Genomic DNA, 23,253 nt, shown 5'->3' with positions numbered 1-23,253 from the left:
ACATTTCATAAGATTTTCTAGCCGGTTAAAATTTAACCAATTTTTTGTCGTGCACATTCAAAACATGCGCGCATATTGTTGGAGCAATCCATGATGTCAATCTGGCCAAATAAAAAATACGAACTACGGAAGTGTCAACTTTGGGGAATCACTCACTCATCTTCCACAACTGTCTTACCCAGTAAACACCATCTCGAGGCCTCGATTCTCGTGCACGTGCTGCTTGTCGACTCGTGGCTCAGGAACACCGCGTCCGTGTGGTTGACGAACAGTTGTGGTGGCTGGTACATGGAGGACACGTGGTGGGTCCACGGCCGAGTGGATTGCAGAGGGGAAATCTAGCGTTTGTACAGGTTCGCGCGCGCCGCTGTCCAGCAGCGTCGTCTGGGCCGTCCAGACCGGGATGCCCCCAGATAGGTACTCAAAATGGCGACTTTCAGCAAGCGGTTTGGATGTGGTAGACACACCTTGGGCGTCTTCTTCTGATTGACGAACCGGCCGTACAAAAAGGTACTTCCGGCAGATGGGTATACTCTTTTGCGAGTTAGGATACAACGATCTGAGTATTGCTTCCTTAATGTTGATCACCGCGCACGGTGAGAAGCTCGGGCCCTCGATTGACTAGGCACCCGGAAATGCGACCTCGGGACACCGCAATGTCACGGAATCGGTGCTTGCGGGGAACACCGACTAGCGGTCCGGGATTCCTCTTATTCGACACTTAAAGGTCCTACAAGTGAGCGTGTAATTTTTTTGAAATTAAATATGTCTTTATTGAATAATCTTATAATAATTACATTTCTTTTACATGCTAAGTGGTATGGCCTAATGCTCGTCATCTTTGTTGTATTTTTCGTTATTATTAACTGGTCACATTTATTTTAATTACTTCAAATTGTTTTACATTATTGCATTGAATCGAATACATTTGGGTAAAACAGAAAAAAAAATCACTTTAACAACTAATCCTAACTTAAAACTAAAAAAAATCATTGAAATATTCAAAATCACTAAAACGAGTAAACTACGAACTGTATTTTAAGATAAATGCTCCAAGAGTTCTTACTTGTTCCTGACGAGTTTTACAACCACGCAGTGTTGTTGTCATCTCGATGAAAATGTTCAAAAGTTCTTGTGGTGAAAACAGGTCACTACTGCCTTCACCCGTTGATGTTGGTTGGTTTTCCCTCGGTTGCTGACTGAAGCCTGGAGGTGTTGTATTCTCTGCAACTCTTTGCCGCTGATTCAACGGCAATGGCTGCAGATTTGGAACCACTCGAACAGATCCTGCGATCCACGTCCGTGTATGCTGGTGGTGTTTTGCGATGATTTGGTTGGTGCCTCGTCGTCGCTTGCTGCCGAATTTTTACAAACTCAGCACGTTTTGGGCAGCTCCGATTCTTGGTAGAATGGTCGCCGCCGCAATTGAAGCATTTCGCTTCGATGTTCTCGTTGATTGTTTCGCAAGCTTGAGTTTTGTGCTCACCTCCGCAGGTTGCACAACGACTCTTGATGAAACAGTTTCTTCCACCATGCCCAAACTGCAAGCAGTTCGAACATTGTGTCACGTCACGGTGCACTGGTCGATAACGTTCCCAAGTCACAATGATGTTGAAAATTGCCCGAACTGCTTTCAGCTCAGACGGCGTTGTCGATCCTTTCTCGAGATGAACCAGGTACAGTTGATCACGATACTTGATGTCCTTGTTGTGTCTCGTCATCTTGAAGACTTCGATCCCGTTCAACTTAAGAGTTTTGAGCTCTTCTTTCAGCACACTCACATCCATGTCGTACAGGCCTCGGAGGACCTGTTTCATGGGGCGTTTACCTGGATCGTCATGGCTGTAGTATTCAATCTTGGTGTTGTTCAGGAAATCCCGAACGTAGTTGTAATCCTTTCTGGTAGGTAACAGAATTTTGAGTCCATCAGCACACAAGCGAATGGAAGCTCGTGAAGCACCAGATTTGATAAACCCGGTCAGCCACTTTCGCACCGCCGATCCTGCTGGTGAGGACCGCCTCTTTTTCTTGCCGTGAGGCATTTTAGCACTTTTTAAGCACTTTTCAGGAGCTAATATCCAGGAGTACCTCACTGATTGGTGTTCCACAAGGGAATGAAGTGAGCGTGTAGAAAAAAGATAGTAAGTGAAAGCCAAAGGGGTTGACACATCGAATATTTTTATTCGAATCATTCCGTTCATTCCAGAATTATTCCAGAATGATGGTGGAATAATTCCGTTTTCCAAAATTATTGCCAATTTAATTTATGCGTGTTAGCGCATTTTCATCTGTCAAACTGGGAAAAAAGTAAACATCGTGTGTCGCTGAAAATTTAATTGTCAGCAAAAAATCGAAGCAAAATCCGGCCGGAAGCTGCTAGAAACATGCACCCGGTGGTGCTGCTGAGCATGGCGAACCACCTTAGCCGGACGGGGAACATAGGCAACCGCATGGGTGCTGCTTGGCTGCTAACGGACAAAGGTCGCGCTGAACATGTCTTCCTCGCCACGACTACCTGGAGTATTTGTACGGCATGATCAAGAAGGCATGAAGAATCTGGCCGCTGTCCGAGACCGAACTGGCTAAGAAGGCTTCTGTCGCTTAGAAGGGAGCGGCTGCTGCTGCTGCTGCCGGAAGCGGTGCCGTTGCCAGAAAAGGCTGCGTCTGTCCCGCAGCCCCAAGCTCCCATGAAAATCGGTGTATGTTGATCGGTGGTCCTGATCTACATGGGTGTCAACAAGAACCACGTCAAGGCTGTCAAGAAGCTGTCAAAGTGTACCGTGGTGATTATTGCATTCGATCGTAATATTTCGATCGTAATTTCTCGACTCACGATCGAGATTTCTCGATCGTAATATTACGATCGTAATTTGTCGATGGTAAGTCGTTATTTGTCGATAGTAGATTGACAAATTACGACAAACGATCGAGAAAATCTCGATACGTGTTTTAAAAAATTCAAGTATTCAAAAATTTCAAAAAATTCAAAAATTTCAAAAATTTCAAAAATTTCAAAAATTTCAAAAATTTCAAAAATTTCAAAAATTTCAAAAATTTCAAAAATTTCAAAAATTTCAAAAATTTCAAAAATTTCAAAAATTTCAAAAATTTCAAAAATTTCAAAAATTTCAAAAATTTCAAAAATTTCAAAAATTTCAAAAATTTCAAAAATTTCAAAAATTTCAAAAATTTCAAAAATTTCAAAAATTTCAAAAATTTCAAAAATTTCAAAAATTTCAAAAATTTCAAAAATTTCAAAAATTTCAAAAATTTCAAAAATTTCAAAAATTTCAAAAATTTCAAAAATTTCAAAAATTTCAAAAATTTCAAAAATTTCAAAAATTTCAAAAATTTCAAAAATTTCAAAAATTTCAAAAATTTCAAAAATTTTAAAAATTTTAAAAAAATCAAAATTTTTAAAAATTTCAAGAATTTTAAAAATTTCAAAAATTAAAAAAAAATTTTGGATTTTTTGAAATTTTGTAAATCTTTGAAATTTTTGAAATTTTTGAAATTTTTGAAATTTTTGAAATTTTTGAAATTTTTGAAATTTTTGAAATTTTTGAAATTTTTGAAATTTTTGAAATTTTTGAAATTTTTGAAATTTTTGAAATTTTTGAAATTTTTGAAATTTTTGAAATTTTTGAAATTTTTGAAATTTTTGAAATTTTTGAAATTTTTGAAATTTTTGAAATTTTTGAAATTTTTGAAATTTTTGAAATTTTTGAAATTTTTGAAATTTTTGAAATTTTTGAAATTTTTGAAATTTTTGAAATTTTTGAAATTTTTGAAATTTTTGAAATTTTTGAAATTTTTGAAATTTTTGAAATTTTTGAAATTTTTGAAATTTTTGAAATTTTTGAAATTTTTGAAATTTTTGAAATTTTTGAAATTTTTGAAATTTTTGAAATTTTTGAAATTTTTGAAATTTTTGAAGTTTTTGAAATTTTTGAAATTTTTGAAATTTTTGAAATTTTTGAAATTTTTGAAATTTTTGAAATTTTTGAAATTTTTGAAATTTTTGAAATTTTTGAAATTTTTGAAATTTTTGAAATTTTTGAAATTTTTGAAATTTTTGAAATTTTTAAAATTTTTGAAATTTTTGAAATTTTTGAAATTTTTGAAATTTTTGAAATTTTTGAAATTTTTGAAATTTTTGAAATTTTTGAAATTTTTGAAATTTTTGAAATTTTTGAAATTTATGAAATTTATGAAATTTATGAAATTTATGAAATTTATGAAATTTATGAAATTTATGAAATTTATGAAATTTATGAAATTTATGAAATTTATGAAATTTATGAAATTTATGAAATTTATGAAATTTATGAAATTTATGAAATTTATGAAATTTATGAAATTTATTAAATTTATGAAATTTATGAAATTTATGAAATTTATGAAATTTATGAAATTTATGAAATTTATGAAATTTATGAAATTTATGAAATTTTTGAAATTTGATTTTTCTTAATTTTTCTTATTTCTTCATATTAAAAAATTGAACTTAGATTTTTTTTAAATATTTTGTTTAAATAAAAAAATATTTAAAAAAAACGGTATTCAAATTACGATCGTAATTTCTCGATCCACGATCGAGATTTCTCAACAGTCAAATTACGATCGTAATTTCTCGATGGTAAGTCGTAATTTGTCGATGGTAGATCGAGATTTGTCGATGGTAAGTCGTAATCTTACTATCGAGAAATCTCGATCGTGAGTCGAGAAATTACGATCGTAATATTACGATCGAATGCAATAATCACCACGTACAAGTTTTGTGGCCGGACGGCAAGAAAAAGGCATACGTGGGGCTTGCGCGCGACTACGACGAAGGTCTTCGAAGTTTTTTTTTTCTTTTTTTTTTGACAAGTTAGATGGTTTTAACAACAATTTCTTTTTCAGGACTTGAACAAAACATCTCCGACACGGCCGCCGTAATCTCCTCTGTCGAATGCACAACATTCAATATATAATCCGGGTCATTGCGTTAAGCGCTGGAGGCTCAGGCCTTGCCAACAAGATGGCCCTTCCGACGGAGAACCCACCTGGCAGCAGGCCGCCCATGAAAGCTGGAAGGTCTGCTTCGTCCTAAGACCCCCTCCCCGGTGGGTGTCCAACCCGGATAATTCGGACCTGAACGACGGCGAACGGAGCATGTCGCCTAACGACTTCTACATCGATCCAACGAAACGCTGAACGGAGGATTGGTCATCGCGAACTAAACCAGAAGCCTGGCAGCAAAGTGGCCGTCGTACCACACGGTGTGTTTTTTAGAACAAACTAATGATTAAAAATTCGGTATGTCTGATATTTGGCACCGTGAAAGAAGGGCTCTTCCTCGATGCATTCATGTTGATATCACTCAAATTTCTTATGAATATGCCTTAGAGACTCTAACCAACTATATTTGACCAATATTTGACCTCCAATAAAAAAAATTCTAAACAAATTTTCCAGATTTCTAGCTTTCTTTGAAATTACCTCAAAATCTAAGCTGGTGAAGCGAGCGGCCGGTCCAAGGCACTGCAACTCTGGATATTTCGGATGTAACACAGTTAAACACTTTCAACTTCGTGCTTTTCAAAGATACTTTTTGATTTTTATTCAGTTATCTTAGCTTAGAATTACAATTTTGTAACATAATGAGCTAAAACTGAAATCAAGTTCTCTAGGAAAAGGTCAAAGTTGACAACTCACTGACTTGTCTCCGACTCCGACTGGACTTGGACTTCACTCCACTCCACTTCGCACTTCAACTTCACGCTTCCGACTGCCCAACTTGATTTCAGTTTGGCTCTTTATACTAAATCTAGTTATTTACTTAATTATTCAATATCTTATATTTTTACCCCCACTCTAGTTTTTTTGAAGTTGCATTATATATCCGTCCTTTTCGGTTTCTCTTATATAGTATATTTTGTTTCATTTACAACCCCACTCCAACCTGTATTTTTCTTAATATAATGAAAACTTTCCTTAATTCTCTCTTTTTCCCAAAATTCTCTTTTCAACAATATATAACTCTCTTTTTTTATTAATTTTTCCCCCACTCTAAAAATCCTTCCAAGTTATACATGATATCCTGGCCTTTTTTATTACTCCCATTCTTAATTTTATAAAATCCTAATATAAATGTTCTATTTCTTTCCACCACGCTCTAATTCTCCCTTTTCGTGAGAACTCAGATGTTCTCATAATATTGACCCGAAATTAGTCGAGGTCCTTTTATGACTTAACCCATAAATAATGTCATTTTATTGTTTTCTTGACGCGCATGTCCTTTTTATCTGATCCTCGTCGGGCAACCGTCTGCGCGTGCCACTTAAGTGGGTCATAAAAGTGCTGTCGGTTTTTTCCGTCCTACGCATCATCCATATACGCTCTTAATTGATTTTTTTATAGTCATCCTTTTTCTTTTCATCTCTCCTGATTCGTTTTTCAGGTAGAGACGCATCGAGCTCTACAGGCTCAATAAAAACTCCTTACCTGCTCTGTATGGTAGAACAGAGCTAAGCTCTGTATGGTAGAACAGAGCTAAGCTCTGTATGCAGCGAACAGAGCCAGCTCTGTATGGGGAAAAATAATATTGATTTGCATATATCTCTAAAAAGATAAGTTTTAGAAAGTTGACATGTTCTAGAAAGTTGCTGGTACCAAAAGGTTCTATATTATTCATTTTGACATCAATACAATTTGATTGATTTTAGTTGTGCAAAACAAGTAAAAACTATTTATTTTCTAAGATACAAGGTATAGAATATTTTTGTTTTGGACAAAGTTGCTCAGCTACCAAAAATGAACAACTCTCTCGAAGACACCAAAGGTCTATCTTCAATAGATACCGAAATAAAAAATAAAAAATCTTTTTATAATAAATACTGCTTGCGACAAACACAAAGCGACCGCGTCGTAGGCACAGGTGATATGAGGCATGTTTGGTAGAAATCGTCTGAAGTGAAAACTAGTATTGCAGAGTTTTTATAGAGAGTTTTTATGTTAAATGCTCTCGTCTGGATGGTTGAAAGAAATTTCAGATAAAATTATACAAATTTAAAAAATTATATTCTTTTTATTGTACTGGTAAATAATTATGATTAGAAACAATAAAATTATTTTAAAGCTATTTTTATATTTGCCTTGACAAAACAAATGTTTAACAAAATTGCAAGTTTCGTACAACAAATTAATATAAAAAACAATTTCAAATACGCAAGTTAAAAAAATTAAAACTAAATCTTCTAACAATTATTTTAATTTTATAAAAAGAAAATCAGTTAACATATGTTTAACCTTATAAAGATTTCAGGAAACTTTGCCATTTTATTTAATTCAACAGAAAATAAATTATAATATTCAAGCAAGATAACCATTAGACAGTTTTAAGCTCTAAATTTTTTTTAAAATTTTGTCATTTTTTTTAAACAAAATAAGAAATTGAAATTAAATAGCAAAAACCATTTTTTCTTTATTTCGCAAGCAAGGAAATCAGTGAAGAGTTTTATGCTCTAAATGCTCTCTATGGAAATTTGCCATTTTATTACCTGTATTCTAAATATTTTTTATATTTCAAACAAAGGAAATCAGTGAAGAGCTGAGCTATGGAAATTTGCCATTTTATTACCAGTATTTTAATTTTTTTTTCAAACAAAGGAACGCAGTGAAGAGTTTTTAGCTCTAAATGCTCTCTTTGGAAATTTAGCAAAAACATAATCGACAATAAAATATATTATTGATTTATTTTGTCCAACTTAAATTTAATTACATAATTTAACTCAATTGATTTTAAGATCTTCTAGCGGGTAAAATTTAAATTTCATTCAACGAACATAGAAAATTTAAATTTATTTTCCAAATAATTGCAACAGAAAAAAAACTTTTTCGAGTGCTTCAATTAATTACTACACTGAAAGAAACCAACATAGTCAAGTTTTTTCACGTGAGAGTCTCCGAAATTCAACACAATAAATTCACGTGCTTTTCCTTTGACCTACACATGTTCTACATGCCAAATGGACGTGAAAATCATCCAAAATCAGCTGATCGCTATCGAAAGACCTTTCACTCTTTTTTCGAATGCTGTTCACTTCATGTTCACATGAATTCACATAAACTTTTAAACTTTTAAATTTTAAACTTTTTGTTGGAGTGGTCACGATTAACAACCCTGCATCTACTGTCGGGTCACCACTGTCGGGTCAACTGTGACCATCCAACGCGAGTGACCACTCTTATCACGGCTGCACGCGACCTACAGCAGCTGATCGCGGTATTGGTGATCACGGTGATCTTCTCGCGAGATGGACGATCGTGATCGCTGATAGGACCAACACCAACAGCAGGATGCACTTTTGCGGGGTCGATGACCGCCGGGCCGGGTTGATGACCTGACCTACCTCAACGAACGACGGGAGCAGCTGACCTACTGCGATATTTAGTTTTAAGTTTTTAGAACCCTCGTACCTGCAGATCGAAACGGTCGATTCTGCGCCCATAAGGCAATTTTCGTGTGTTAGCGTTATTTTAAATAAATGTAGTCCTTTCTAATTGTATTCTGTGTAGTAAAATGTGGTTAAATTAAAATTCTGTGTTTGATTTGTAATTGCGTGTTTTATTTGTGAAATTGCCGAGAAACACTTCGGAGGACCACACGCGAGGACTACCCAACGAACCAGGACCAGAACAGCCAGCCCAATCCGATCCGGTCGATGCTGGGGGCCACCAGAGCTGTCGAAGGCTAGGTTTTTACTCCGGCTCCCCAACATTCTGGTCCTTCGAACCGGATCGGACGGATCCTGGTTCGCGGGAGGAAGGACGGTTGGACGCTACATTGCCGTTTGTGGACGAGGTTCGTCGCCATTGGACTGCGGCGTGGCACGGTTCGCCATCGCTGCTGGGAACATTCAAAGCGCGCCAACGGTTTGCCCATTCATCCCTGGGACAATAGGACATTGTACCCTCAACCCGGACAACGAACTTCGCGCTTGGACATCTACGCGCCAACGTGTTGCGTTTGGTAAGTGGAACCACTACGTATATGTCCGCCGAAGCGGTCAGACATTCCCGGTACTGACACACCTCCCATCCACATCTACGCTGTACATTCCGCTGGAGCGAACCGCTGTGTGCGTCCCATTGGATCGAGCGAGCCATCTGCTACGCGCTGCGCGGCGAGAGCGCGTCTCCGGTCACGGTCAGCCATTTTCTGGGACATCCGGTCAGCCATTTCCTGGACCATCCGATTGCTGCGTTGCTGTCGGAGCCATCCGACTGCTGCGTTGACACACTGTTCCAGAAAGGACACCTTTTACCCAGGTAAAATATTCTAAGCACAGTGTATGTCAGCCGAAGCGAGTCGCTACCGTGAAACTAACACCATTTTTCGACCACACAACTCATTACTACGCCCGAACCGGCTGAACGCCGGTGATTGCACGTACTGTGACCACGTGGAGGTCACTGACTATCTGCACGACTCCAAGCCGAAACGCGGCGACTCCGAGGTCGCTGGAGATCTACACGACGATCTGCACGACTCCAAGAGGACATCTAACGGTGACCACAACCGTTTGCTACCGTTCAGACCACCCGAGAAGGACGACATCAACGTGTCTGACACGTGCCAAGACGGATCGCCACGTGGACTGAAGAGGCTGCGCAACTGTTCGTTTCTACCGGTGAGTGCTAAAGAATAGTATATTGCCGAAGCTAAGACGACAGAAATACACCATTTTTAAATCGAGTTTGTATCCTCTTCGCTTACACCACGCATCCCTGAGGTCATCCCATTCGCTGATTGATTTACGATCTGATCTGGTTCACGTTGTTTTTGGTCGCTGCTGCTGTTTCTCCAGGTGAGATACACTAGCAAAGTATATGGCTTGCCGAAGCCAAGGCACCGTTGATACTACATGCCGTTTTCCACCTCTTCTTCGCACACCCACGCATTCAATTTGAGCTGCCCACTTGACCGCTAAGGACATTTTGGTTTGACGTCTCGAGTTATCTGGTGCTTCCGGTTCTGATTGAACTCCCAACTGCTTTGGGTACGATCAGTTACTGCTAAAAGTAAGTAATTTGCTACAGCAGTATATGTTCTTGCCGAAGCCAGGACGAAACGGAATACTACAGCACCACACTTTTTCGCTTTACATTCTCTGACGTCATGGCACCCCGGAAGTCCTTGTTAGGACCGACGCTGAAGGCGTTGACCGTTAAATACCAAGAGTTACAAGCAGCGCTCAATGACATCTTCAAATTTGCTGATAAATTTAAGGCGGAAACAACCGCTTCCCAGGTGAGTGTGCGCTTGGAAAGTCTCAACAAGCTGTGGGATGTTTTGTGCACTACCTTGGTGGAAATCAAATCTCACAAAGACTACAACCCTGAGGATGACCCTACCTACAAAAAGGACCGCGAAACGTTGACTGAAGGCTACTACCGAGTAAAATCCCTTCTACTGGACAAGTTGAAAGAACGACAGGAAGTTCCTTGTGAACCGACCCACAACGACACGATTGTTGGGGGGACTGATCACGCCCGTTTGCCTCAGATCAAGCTTCCTATGTTCAAGGGGAACATCGACGAGTGGCTGAGTTTTCGTGACTTGTTCCTCTCACTCATCCACTGGAAGTCAGACCTACCGGATGTGGAAAAGTTCCACTACCTAAAGAATTGTCTTGACGACAAGCCCAAGAGGATCATCAGTGGACTTTCAACCACGTCGGTCAACTACAAGCTGGCATGGGATCGTTTGCAGAGGTACTACAACAACCACAAGGTACTTAAGCAGCGACTGGTGCAATCGTTGTTTACCCTTCCAACCCTCGCCGAGGAATCTGCCACCGATTTGCATTCCCTCGTTGACGAGTTCGAGCGTGTTCTGAACACCCTCGATCAGGTGGTCTCACCCGTTGACTACAAGGATCTTCTGCTGGTGAATTTACTCGTTACGCGTCTGGATCCTGTTACGCGTCGCGCATGGGAGGAAGTATCTACGGCGAAAGATTTGGTTAGAGATTCGCTAGGTGATTTTGCAGATGATTCAAGGGAGGAATCTGCTAACGACACGACAAAGGACACGTTGAAGGACTTGTGCGATTTCCTAAACCGACGCATTCGAGTTCTGGAGAGTTTGCCACCGAAAACTGTGAACAGTCGGGCTGTTCAACACCAACAACAACAGTACGTTCCCAAATCCAAGGCAAAAAAGGTTAGCTACAGTACGGTGCAACATGCTGGCTACTCGTGCGTGGCTTGTAAGGACAACCACTTACTCTACCAGTGTTCTGCATTCCAACGGTTGGCGGTGTCGGAGAGGGACGCATTACTCAAGACGCATTCCCTCTGTCGCAACTGCTTCAGAACTGGTCACCAAGCCAAAAACTGCACGTCCAAGTACAGTTGCAGGAACTGCAAGGGTCGGCACCATACTTTGGTATGCTTTCAACAACAACCGGAAAGGGACAACGCGGTGACGGCACTCGCGGTTGCAGGGAGCAACAACCCTTCCAACTCCAAGGAAACCCAAGGTCCGACAACATCCCACGTGGCAAACATGGCAGCCACGAACCCATCCGTGTCAGGCGCAGCAACCCAAGCTGCATCCCAAGTGCTGTTGGCTACAGCAGTGGTCATTGTCGAGGACGATGATGGCAATCGGTACCCTGCACGCGCACTCCTCGACTCGGGGTCGGAGAGTAACTTCATATCAGAGCGACTGGCGCAGCTGATGAAGGTCACGCGAGAAAAGGTGGACATTTCCGTGCTAGGAATCGGTCAATCTGGCACAAGGGTCAAGCACAAGATTCACGCAACGGTGCGGTCTCGATTATCCAACTTCGAGCGAGACATGAACTTCTTGGTGCTCTCCAAGGTTACGGTCAATCTGCCAACAACAACAATCGCAACAAATGGATGGTCGATTCCGGACGGAATTGAGTTGGCAGATCCAGCATTCTTCCAGTCCAAGAAGGTGGACATCGTCCTTGGCATTGAATGCTTTTTCGAGTTCTTTGAAACCGGTCGAAGAATTCCCCTGGGAGACAATCTACCAGCGCTGAACGAGTCGGTGTTCGGCTGGGTGGTATCTGGTGGTCTCACGGTTCCATGCAACTCCACGCAGGTGAAGTGCAACGTGTCAATCTCAGAGAAGATGGAAACTCTGATGGCACGGTTCTGGTCGGCTGAAGACGTCGGTTTGGACGACGCGTTCTCTCCCGCTGAAAGACGCTGCGAAGAGAACTTCCAACACACGGTTCAACGGTTATCCGACGGTCGGTATTCCGTTTCCATGCCCAAGGTCGAAGGTGGAATCTCTAGGTTGGGCGAATCCAAGGAAATTGCGTTGCGACGGCTGCACGCAACCGAGCGCAGACTGGCAAGGGACGCCAATTTGCGGAAACAGTATACAGATTTCATGGACGAATATCTGGAACTGGGTCACATGTCCAAGGTCGAAGAAACAACTCCAACCCAGGTCAACCGGTGTTTTCTACCGCACCATCCGGTGGTCAAGGAGGCCAGTACCACCACCAAATGCAGAGTTGTTTTCGACGCTTCTTGCAAAACATCTTCTGGAGTCGCGCTGAACGATGTGTTGCTGGCAGGGCCGGTAATCCAAGAAGATTTGCGCTCTATCATTCTGCGGAGTCGGATCAAGCCGGTTATGCTTGTGTCTGACGTAGAGAAGATGTTCCGTCAGATCATGGTCCACCCAGAGGAACGGCCATTGCAATCCATTCTGTGGCGTTTTTCTCCGGACGAGGAAGTTGGCATCTACGAGCTGAAAACCGTCACTTACGGCACCAAGCCCGCTCCATTCCTCGCAACCAGGACGCTAAAACAACTAGCGACGGATGATGGACCTCGATTTCCGCTTGCTGCACGGGCAGTCAACCAAGACACCTACATGGATGACGTCATCACCGGAGCTGAGGACGTCCAGTCAGCAATCGAACTTCGGAAGCAGCTAGACGAGATGATGCTACGAGGCGGTTTCAAGCTTAGGAAATGGGCATCAAATCGACAGGAAGTGCTAGCTGGGATTGCTGAGGAAAACCTAGCGATTAGCATGGAGGAAATCAACCTTGACACGGACCCTGGAGTGAAAACTCTTGGTCTCACATGGATGCCGAAAACGGACACGCTAAAGTTCCAGTTCAACATTCCCGATTTGGACAAAGTTCCTGAGCTCACCAAACGCTTCATTTTGTCAACAATTGCCCTTCTTTTTGATCCTCTTGGACTGCTAGGACCGGTCATCGTAACGGCCAAGATTTTTATGCAATCTCTGTGGACGTTGCTGAACCCGAACGGAGAACGTTTGGATTGGGATGAGGCGGTACCTGAAATGGTGGGTGAGGTCTGGAGGAGATTTCATTCACAGCTCGCTTTGCTCAATGAACTTCGCATCACTCGTTGCGTCATCTGCCCTGAAGTGTTCAAGATGGAATTGCACTTCTTTTCTGACGCATCTGAGAAGGCCTTTGGAAGCGGTACGTATTTGAAAAGCGAAGATCCAAAGGGCAGGATATCCGTGAACTTGCTCACATCCAAAACCAAGGTGGCACCGTTGAAGAGCCAAGCGATGCCAAGATTGGAACTACGCGGTGGCGTTTTGTCTGCTGAACTCTACGTGCAAATACTGCAATCGCTGAAGATCAAAATTCCAACCTTTTTCTGGGTCGACGCCATGTGCGTGTTGTACTGGCTACAATCACCACCATCAACATGGGTCACTTTCGTCGCCAACAGGGTGGCCAAGATTCAAGCTCTCACGGAAGGCTGTGTCTGGGGACACGTGCCTGGAGTTGAAAATCCCGCAGATTTCCTGTCACGTGGAGTCATGCCAGCAGATCTCATCGACTTGGTACCATTCTGGAAGCCAGGCTGGGTAAAGAAGACGAATGAGCAACGCCAACCACAACCGAAGATCGTGACGACGGAAGAAGCAGAAGAAGAGCGAAGAAACACTGCGGCATCGGTAGCTGCAGCAACTACGGCTGAGTTCAACGTTTGGTTCATCTCTCACTTCTCTTCGTATCCCGATCTGGTCAGGCGTACGGCGTATTGGCTACGCTTGAAGGATCTACTTCGCATGCCCAAGGAAAAGCGGTTCAAATCGGACTTGTTGACGATTGCGGAGCTGAAAGAAGCAGAGTTCGCATTAATAAGGCTCGTTCAGAAGCAAGTTTTCGCTGATGAATGGAACAAACTAACCAAGGGAAAACCAGTTGCGAACAGTTCACCACTGCGGTGGTTCAACCCGTACATTTCCGATGAACAGCTCATTAGAGTGGGAGGACGCTTACGTCATTCATTGGAATCCGAGGACACGAAACATCCCATCGTACTTTTGGCTAGGCATCAACTCACACGACTTCTTTTCCGACATTTCCACGAGAAATTGCTTCACGCTGGCCCACAACTGGTGTTGGGAGTCGTACGATTACGCTTTTGGCCACTTGGGGGCAGAAGTGTGATCAGAGAGGTGATCCATCACTGCAAGGAGTGTTTCCGGTCGAAACCCGTGGCTGTTCAGCAGTTCATGGGAGAATTGCCTTCTGCTCGGGTTACCACCTCGCGACCGTTCGCGCGGACAGGTGTGGACTACTTTGGACCACTTTATGTGCGCCCAGCCCCAAGACGACCTGCAGTTAAGGTTTACGTGGCACTTTTTATCTGCCTCTGCACCAAGGCTGTCCATTTGGAATTGGTAACAGACCTATCCACAGAGCGTTTCATCCAGGCACTTCGACGATTCGTAGCCAGGCGGGGAATCTGTGACGACATCTATTCCGATAACGGAACGAACTTCGTTGGTGCTCGTAATAAAATGGCCGAACTCCTGTTACTGCTCAAGGACCGTAAACATCGCGACATCGTCTCCAAGGAATGTTCAAACCAAGGAATCAAATGGCACTTTAATCCACCCAGCGCACCACACTTCGGAGGCCTCTGGGAGGCCGCGGTTAGATCTACAAAGAAGCTATTATTAAAAACAATCGGCGAAACACCTGTTACCCCAGAGGATCTCAACACGTTGCTGGTCCAGGTGGAAGGCTGCCTCAACTCTAGGCCGTTAACTCCGATGTCCGATGACCCTAATGACCTGGAACCATTAACACCGGCACATTTTCTCGTGCAGTCATCGCTGCAAACAGTACCCGATGCTGATTTATCAGCAATCCCGATGAACCGGCTCGACAAATTCCAGACGATGCAGCGCATGCTGCAAGACTTCTGGACTAGATGGCGAAGGGAGTATTTGTGCCAGCTACAGGGACGGGTCAAGCGCTGGAAGCCACCAAGACAGATCGAGGTCGGTAAGCTTGTGGTCATCAAAGACGAGAACTCACCACCAATGCGATGGAAGATGGGAAGAATTTTCGAGGTACACCCAGGCGAAGACGGAGTGGTTAGGGTAGTAACGCTGAAAACCGCCGACGGCTATCTCAAACGTCCGGTGGAGAAGCTGTGCATACTGCCACTTCCGGAGTACAGCGACGCCATGGAATCAACGAATGCAGATCTTCAACCCCATTCCTAACTTCCTATCCCTATTCCCACATCCCCGAAGAGGTTTTGTTTGTATCTTTTCAGAAACTGGTCATTTCTGGGTGGGTGAGATGTTGGAGTGGTCACGATTAACAACCCTGCATCTACTGTCGGGTCAACTGTGACCATCCAACGCGAGTGACCACTCTTATCACGGCTGCACGCGACCTACAGCAGCTGATCGCGGTATTGGTGATCACGGTGATCTTCTCGCGAGATGGACGATCGTGATCGCTGATAGGACCAACACCAACAGCAGGATGCACTTTTGCGGGGTCGATGACCGCCGGGCCGGGTTGATGACCTGACCTACCTCAACAAACGACGGGAGCAGCTGACCTACTGCGATATTTAGTTTTAAGTTTTTAGAACCCTCGTACCTGCAGATCGAAACGGTCGATTCTGCGCCCATAAGGCAATTTTCGTGTGTTAGCGTTATTTTAAATAAATGTAGTCCTTTCTAATTGTATTCTGTGTAGTAAAATGTGGTTAAATTAAAATTCTGTGTTTGATTTGTAATTGCGTGTTTTATTTGTGAAATTGCCGAGAAACACTTCGGAGGACCACACGCGAGGACTACCCAACGAACCAGGACCAGAACAGCCAGCCCAATCCGATCCGGTCGATGCTGGGGGCCACCAGAGCTGTCGAAGGCTAGGTTTTACTCCGGCTCCCCAACACTTTTAAAGTTTTAAAGTTTTAAAGTTTTAAACTTTTAAACTTTTAAACTTTTAAACTTTTAAACTTTTAAACTTTTAAACTTTTAAACTTTTAAACTTTTAAACTTTTAAACTTTTAAACTTTTAAACTTTTAAACTTTTAAACTTTTAAACTTTTAAACTTTTAAACTTTTAAACTTTTAAACTTTTAAACTTTTAAACTTTTAAACTTTTAAACTTTTAAACTTTTAAACTTTTAAACTTTTAAACTTTTAAACTTTTAAACTTTTAAACTTTTAAACTTTTAAACTTTTAAACTTTTAAACTTTTAAACTTTTAAACTTTTAAACTTTTAAACTTTTAAACTTTTAAACTTTTAAACTTTTAAACTTTTAAACTTTTAAACTTTTAAACTTTTAAACTTTTAAACTTTTAAACTTTTAAACTTTTAAACTTTTAAACTTTTAAACTTTTAAACTTTTAAACTTTTAAACTTTTAAACTTTTAAACTTTTAAACTTTTAAACTTTTAAACTTTTAAACTTTTAAACTTTTAAACTTTTAAACTTTTAAACTTTTAAACTTTTAAACTTTTAAACTTTTAAACTTTTAAACTTTTAAACTTTTAAACTTTTAAACTTTTAAACTTTTAAACTTTTAAACTTTTAAACTTTTAAACTTTTAAACTTTTAAACTTTTAAACTTTTAAACTTTTAAACTTTTAAACTTTTAAACTTTTAAACTTTTAAACTTTTAAACTTTTAAACTTTTAAACTTTTAAACTTTTAAACTTTTAAACTTTTAAACTTTTAAACTTTTAAACTTTTAAACTTTTAAACTTTTAAACTTTTAAACTTTTAAACTTTTAAACTTTTAAACTTTTAAACTTTTAAACTTTTAAACTTTTAAACTTTTAAACTTTTAAACTTTTAAACTTTTAAACTTTTAAACTTTTAAACTTTTAAACTTTTAAACTTTTAAACTTTTAAACTTTTAAACTTTTAAACTTTTAAACTTTTAAACTTTTAAACTTTTAAACTTTTAAACTTTTAAACTTTTAAACTTTTAAACTTTTAAACTTTTAAACTTTTAAACTTTTAAACTTTTAAACTTTTAAACTTTTAAACTTTTAAACTTTTAAACTTTTAAACTTTTAAACTTTTAAACTTTTAAACTTTTAAACTTTTAAACTTTTAAACTTTTAAACTTTTAAACTTTTAAACTTTTAAACTTTTAAACTTTTAAACTTTTAAACTTTTAAACTTTTAAACTTTTAAACTTTTAAACTTTTAAACTTTTAAACTTTTAAACTTTTAAACTTTTAAACTTTTAAACTTTTAAACTTTTAAACTTTTAAACTTTTAAACTTTTAAACTTTTAAACTTTTAAACTTTTAAACTTTTAAACTTTTAAACTTTTAAACTTTTAAACTTTTAAACTTTTAAACTTTTAAACTTTTAAACTTTTAAACTTTTAAACTTTTAAACTTTTAAACTTTTAAACTTTTAAACTTTTAAACTTTTAAACTTTTAAACTTTTAAACTTTTAAACTTTTAAACTTTTAAACTTTTAAACTTTTAAACTTTTAAACTTTTAAACTTTTAAACTTTTAAACTTTTAAACTTTTAAACTTTTAAACTTTTAAACTTTTAAACTTTTAAACTTTTAAACTTTTAAACGATCAGATCCTGGCAACCCTAAGAGCCAGTAACAACACGGTGTTCGGTGCTCTTCAAAGTTTTTCGATTTTTAACGCCGCGAGTTACGTTTTTATCCGCGAATCTGCCTCCCCGAGATGCCGAAGTCCGGCCGGGGCCGTGGCAGCTCGAGTGCGGCCTCGAAACGTTCGCGAAGTTCTTCCGCCGGCCGAGTGCAGAAAAATGGTAAACAACCCATTACCAACCCCGCCGCCATCGGTGAACACAGAAAAAAATCAATTCCCGTAATCGTGAATTAAGTTCACGAATGTGAGATCCACGAAGGAATTTATTCATGAGTATGGTGCATTTGCACCATAAACGTGAATATATTCCTTCGTGGTTCTCATAATCGTGAACTGACTTCACGGTTTCGAGAATTGATTTTTTTCTGTGAAGCATTTAATCCGGACCTGTTACATCCGGGGTACAAGCCACCAGCTATTCCGCGTAGTCCCGTGAAAACTCGTGGGAGAACGGCCTTGGGCCTTGCCGGTTCCAGCCAGGTCAACCAGTCGGGATCATCCGGCAATACATCAACGGGTGGAATTCCCATAAGCAACCCGTACGAGAGTCTCAGCGGGGGAGACGATGATGATGACGATGACACCAGCAGCGACGACGACGACAACGAATCTCAACCGAGGGGGACGTCACTCCGCGATAACACACTAAAACGCACAAAAACGAGCTCGAAAAGCATCAACGCTTCTCATCGTGCCGAGATTTCACATAACGCCACCTTAAAGCAAGTTATCGCAAGTTAACGCGCGTTAAAGCGATTTAAAGCGGTCAGCGACTGCTCGATTTTGAACTAAGCAAAATCGTTCTTGCAGCCTTGCCATCTCAAATCGAGTAGTTTTTAATCGAGTTTGGCAACTCGGTGTTTGTTTTGCTTTTCCTGCAGTTTTTGTAAATAAACAAAGCAATCTGCAATCCGCGAGTTTATTTTTTTCCCGCTCGGTGACAAAAACGCTGCAGGTTTGCCGCTCCGCCGGCGGTCCCAAGGGACAGGGGGATATTCCCGAGTTCGCGGTACGAGGAGATGTTTTCACCGATGGCTGGGCCGGCGAATTCGGTTTGACGGAGCAGAAGCAAATGCTTCAGGTTTTGTGGAGGAGCCCGTAGAACCAGCGAAAGACGGTCTACATCTCGGTGGAGGAAGGACTGAGTGGAGATGGTGGGACACATGCAGGCCACGTACGACACGAACACGTTTGATTCTAGAGCGAATCGGGCGTTGGTGATCGACACGCCGGAAGAAGTTGATAGATTTTTGGGATCGTGAGGTGAATACTTGGATGAGGAACTTGTATCGAGGCCGAACGGGACCGAGCGGGTTGAGATCGCCGAGACACCAGGGATATTTCCGCCATCCGGTTGTTCCCCTGGCCCATCTTCTGCTGTACTGTTAATGTTTAAATGTTTAAATGTTTAAATGTTTAAATGTTTAAATGTTTAAATGTTTAAATGTTTAAATGTTTAAATGTTTAAATGTTTAAATGTTTAAATGTTTAAATGTTTAAATGTTTAAATGTTTAAATGTTTAAATGTTTAAATGTTTAAATGTTTAAATGTTTAAATGTTTAAATGTTTAAATGTTTAAATGTTTAAATGTTTAAATGTTTAAATGTTTAAATGTTTAAATGTTTAAATGTTTAAATGTTTAAATGTTTAAATGTTTAAATGTTTAAATGTTTAAATGTTTAAATGTTTAAATGTTTAAATGTTTAAATGTTTAAATGTTTAAATGTTTAAATGTTTAAATGTTTAAATGTTTAAATGTTTAAATGTTTAAATGTTTAAATGTTTAAATGTTTAAATGTTTAAATGTTTAAATGTTTAAATGTTTAAATGTTTAAATGTTTAAATGTTTAAATGTTTAAATGTTTAAATGTTTAAATGTTTAAATGTTTAAATGTTTAAATGTTTAAATGTTTAAATGTTTAAATGTTTAAATGTTTAAATGTTTAAATGTTTAAATGTTTAAATGTTTAAATGTTTAAATGTTTAAATGTTTAAATGTTTAAATGTTTAAATGTTTAAATGTTTAAATGTTTAAATGTTTAAATGTTTAAATGTTTAAATGTTTAAATGTTTAAATATTTAAATGTTTAAATGTTTAAATGTTTAAATGTTTAAATGTTTAAATGTTTAAATGTTTAAATGTTTAAATGTTTAAATGTTTAAATGTTTAAATGTTTAAATGTTTAAAAGTTGAAATAATTAAATGTTTAAATGTTTGTTAAATGTTTAAATGTTTAAATGTTTAAATGTTTAAATGTTTAAATGTTTAAATGTTTAAATGTTTAAATGTTTAAATGTTTAAATGTTTAAATGTTTAAATGTTTAAATGTTTAAATGTTTAAATGTTTAAATGTTTAAATGTTTAAATGTTTAAATGTTTAAATGTTTAAATGTTTAAATGTTTAAATGTTTAAATGTTTAAATGTTTAAATGTTTAAATGTTTAAATGTTTAAATGTTTAAATGTTTAAATGTTTAAATGTTTAAATGTTTAAATGTTTAAATGTTTAAATGTTTAAATGTTTAAATGTTTAAATGTTTAAATGTTTAAATGTTTAAATGTTTAAATGTTTAAATGTTTAAATGTTTAAATGTTTAAATGTTTAAATGTTTAAATGTTTAAATGTTTAAATGTTTAAATGTTTAAATGTTTAAATGTTTAAATGTTTAAATGTTTAAATGTTTAAATGTTTAAATGTTTAAATGTTTAAATGTTTAAATGTTTAAATGTTTAAATGTTTAAATGTTTAAATGTTTAAATGTTTAAATGTTTAAATGTTTAAATGTTTAAATGTTTAAATGTTTAAATGTTTAAATGTTTAAATGTTTAAATGTTTAAATGTTTAAATGTTTAAATGTTTAAATGTTTAAATGTTTAAATGTTTAAATGTTTAAATGTTTAAATGTTTAAATGTTTAAATGTTTAAATGTTTAAATGTTTAAATGTTTAAATGTTTAAATGTTTAAATGTTTAAATGTTTAAATGTTTAAATGTTTAAATGTTTAAATGTTTAAATGTTTAAATGTTTAAATGTTTAAATGTTTAAATGTTTAAATGTTTAAATGTTTAAATGTTTAAATGTTTAAATGTTTAAATGTTTAAATGTTTAAATGTTTAAATGTTTAAATGTTTAAATGTTTAAATGTTTAAATGTTTAAATGTTTAAATGTTTAAATGTTTAAATGTTTAAATGTTTAAATGTTTAAATGTTTAAATGTTTAAATGTTTAAATGTTTAAATGTTTAAATGTTTAAATGTTTAAATGTTTAAATGTTTAAATGTTTAAATGTTTAAATGTTTAAATGTTTAAATGTTTAAATGTTTAAATGTTTAAATGTTTAAATGTTTAAATGTTTAAATGTTTAAATGTTTAAATGTTTAAATGTTTAAATGTTTAAATGTTTAAATGTTTAAATGTTTAAATGTTTAAATGTTTAAATGTTTAAATGTTTAAATGTTTAAATGTTTAAATGTTTAAATGTTTAAATGTTTAAATGTTTAAATGTTTAAATGTTTAAATGTTTAAATGTTTAAATGTTTAAATGTTTAAATGTTTAAATGTTTAAATGTTTAAATGTTTAAATGTTTAAATGTTTAAATGTTTAAATGTTTAAATGTTTAAATGTTTAAATGTTTAAATGTTTAAATGTTTAAATGTTTAAATGTTTAAATGTTTAAATGTTTAAATGTTTAAATGTTTAAATGTTTAAATGTAATTGTAATTTTATTTGGCAACGATATCATGTTAGTCAGACTTTTTATCAGGGTAAGGAGGTGTACAAACCGGAAAATGTTAAAATGTAAAAAAATGTAGAATGGTGAAAATGTCAAAATGTAAAAACTTCGACATTTCAAAATGTAAAAATGTAAAATGGCATTTTGATTTTTTATGATCTTGAATTTTAAAAATTATTATATTTATTTTTTTCACGGTTGGGCGTGTTGGCAATTGTTTACGCTCCATACAAAAAAAGTGTGTGAACACCTAACCTATAAAAACCTAAAAGAAGCAAACGCAAAATAAACTTTAAACACTGAGGGTTGAGACACAAAACTTGTCTGTGGTTGAGTGTTCACATTAAAACAGTGCACTTTATCAAAACATCATATGACTATTAAAAATTCAATTTGGCATTGAAATTATATTTCTGGTATTTTAAAATTAATTCTCAATACTTACCGAGTTTAACTTTTTTTTTATCCTAAGAACGAAACGAAAACGAATTTGACTTTAGCTGTCGGCCACAATTGCTAGTACCAACCACTAGTGTCTTCCTTTTATCTACAAGGACTTCGCCACCCTGGGCTCCTATGTGTACGAGAGTATGTCACGGAGCGAAGGCACCGAAACCCCATACTGACATTTAGAATTTCAGGGTGCCCGCTGCGGGATCTGAACCGGCGATCTCTGGTATGTGAATTCAGTGCGCGGTCCGATAAATCCACACGGAAGGACAATCTTGAATCCTTAGAACATTTAAACATTTAAACATTTAAACATTTAAACATTTAAACATTTAAACATTTAAACATTTAAACATTTAAACATTTAAACATTTAAACATTTAAACATTTAAACATTTAAACATTTAAACATTTAAACATTTAAACATTTAAACATTTAAACATTTAAACATTTAAACATTTAAACATTTAAACATTTAAACATTTAAACATTTAAACATTTAAACATTTAAACATTTAAACATTTAAACATTTAAACATTTAAACATTTAAACATTTAAACATTTAAACATTTAAACATTTAAACATTTAAACATTTAAACATTTAAACATTTAAACATTTAAACATTTAAACATTTAAACATTTAAACATTTAAACATTTAAACATTTAAACATTTAAACATTTAAACATTTAAACATTTAAACATTTAAACATTTAAACATTTAAACATTTAAACATTTAAACATTTAAACATTTAAACATTTAAACATTTAAACATTTAAACATTTAAACATTTAAACATTTAAACATTTAAACATTTAAACATTTAAACATTTAAACATTTAAACATTTAAACATTTAAACATTTAAACATTTAAACATTTAAACATTTAAACATTTAAACATTTAAACATTTAAACATTTAAACATTTAAACATTTAAACATTTAAACATTTAAACATTTAAACATTTAAACATTTAAACATTTAAACATTTAAACATTTAAACATTTAAACATTTAAACATTTAAACATTTAAACATTTAAACATTTAAACATTTAAACATTTAAACATTTAAACATTTAAACATTTAAACATTTAAACATTTAAACATTTAAACATTTAA

General features: G+C 36.5%; 1 protein-coding gene across 1 annotated transcript; it reads left to right on the top strand.

Moving 5' to 3' along the window:
- Window positions 1–10,165: 10,165 nt before the first annotated feature.
- Window positions 10,166–15,550, top strand: LOC120431200 (uncharacterized). The gene has a single exon (XM_039596343.1). The coding sequence runs from the start codon at window positions 10,166–10,168 to the stop codon at window positions 15,548–15,550; it is 5,385 nt and encodes a 1,794-aa protein (XP_039452277.1).
- The last annotated feature ends 7,703 nt before the right edge of the window (window positions 15,551–23,253 follow it).

The sequence above is a fragment of the Culex pipiens genome, chromosome 1 (assembly GCF_016801865.2).
Source record: "Culex pipiens pallens isolate TS chromosome 1, TS_CPP_V2, whole genome shotgun sequence".
In the NCBI taxonomy this organism is placed as follows: domain Eukaryota; kingdom Metazoa; phylum Arthropoda; class Insecta; order Diptera; family Culicidae; genus Culex; species Culex pipiens.
This window is presented reverse-complemented; position numbering and strand designations above follow the sequence as displayed.

Bases quoted from the DNA above. Each gene is read 5' to 3' on its own strand.
- LOC120431200 (XM_039596343.1), top strand. From the start codon at position 10,166: ATGGCACCCCGGAAGTCCTTGTTAGGACCGACGCTGAAGGCGTTGACC.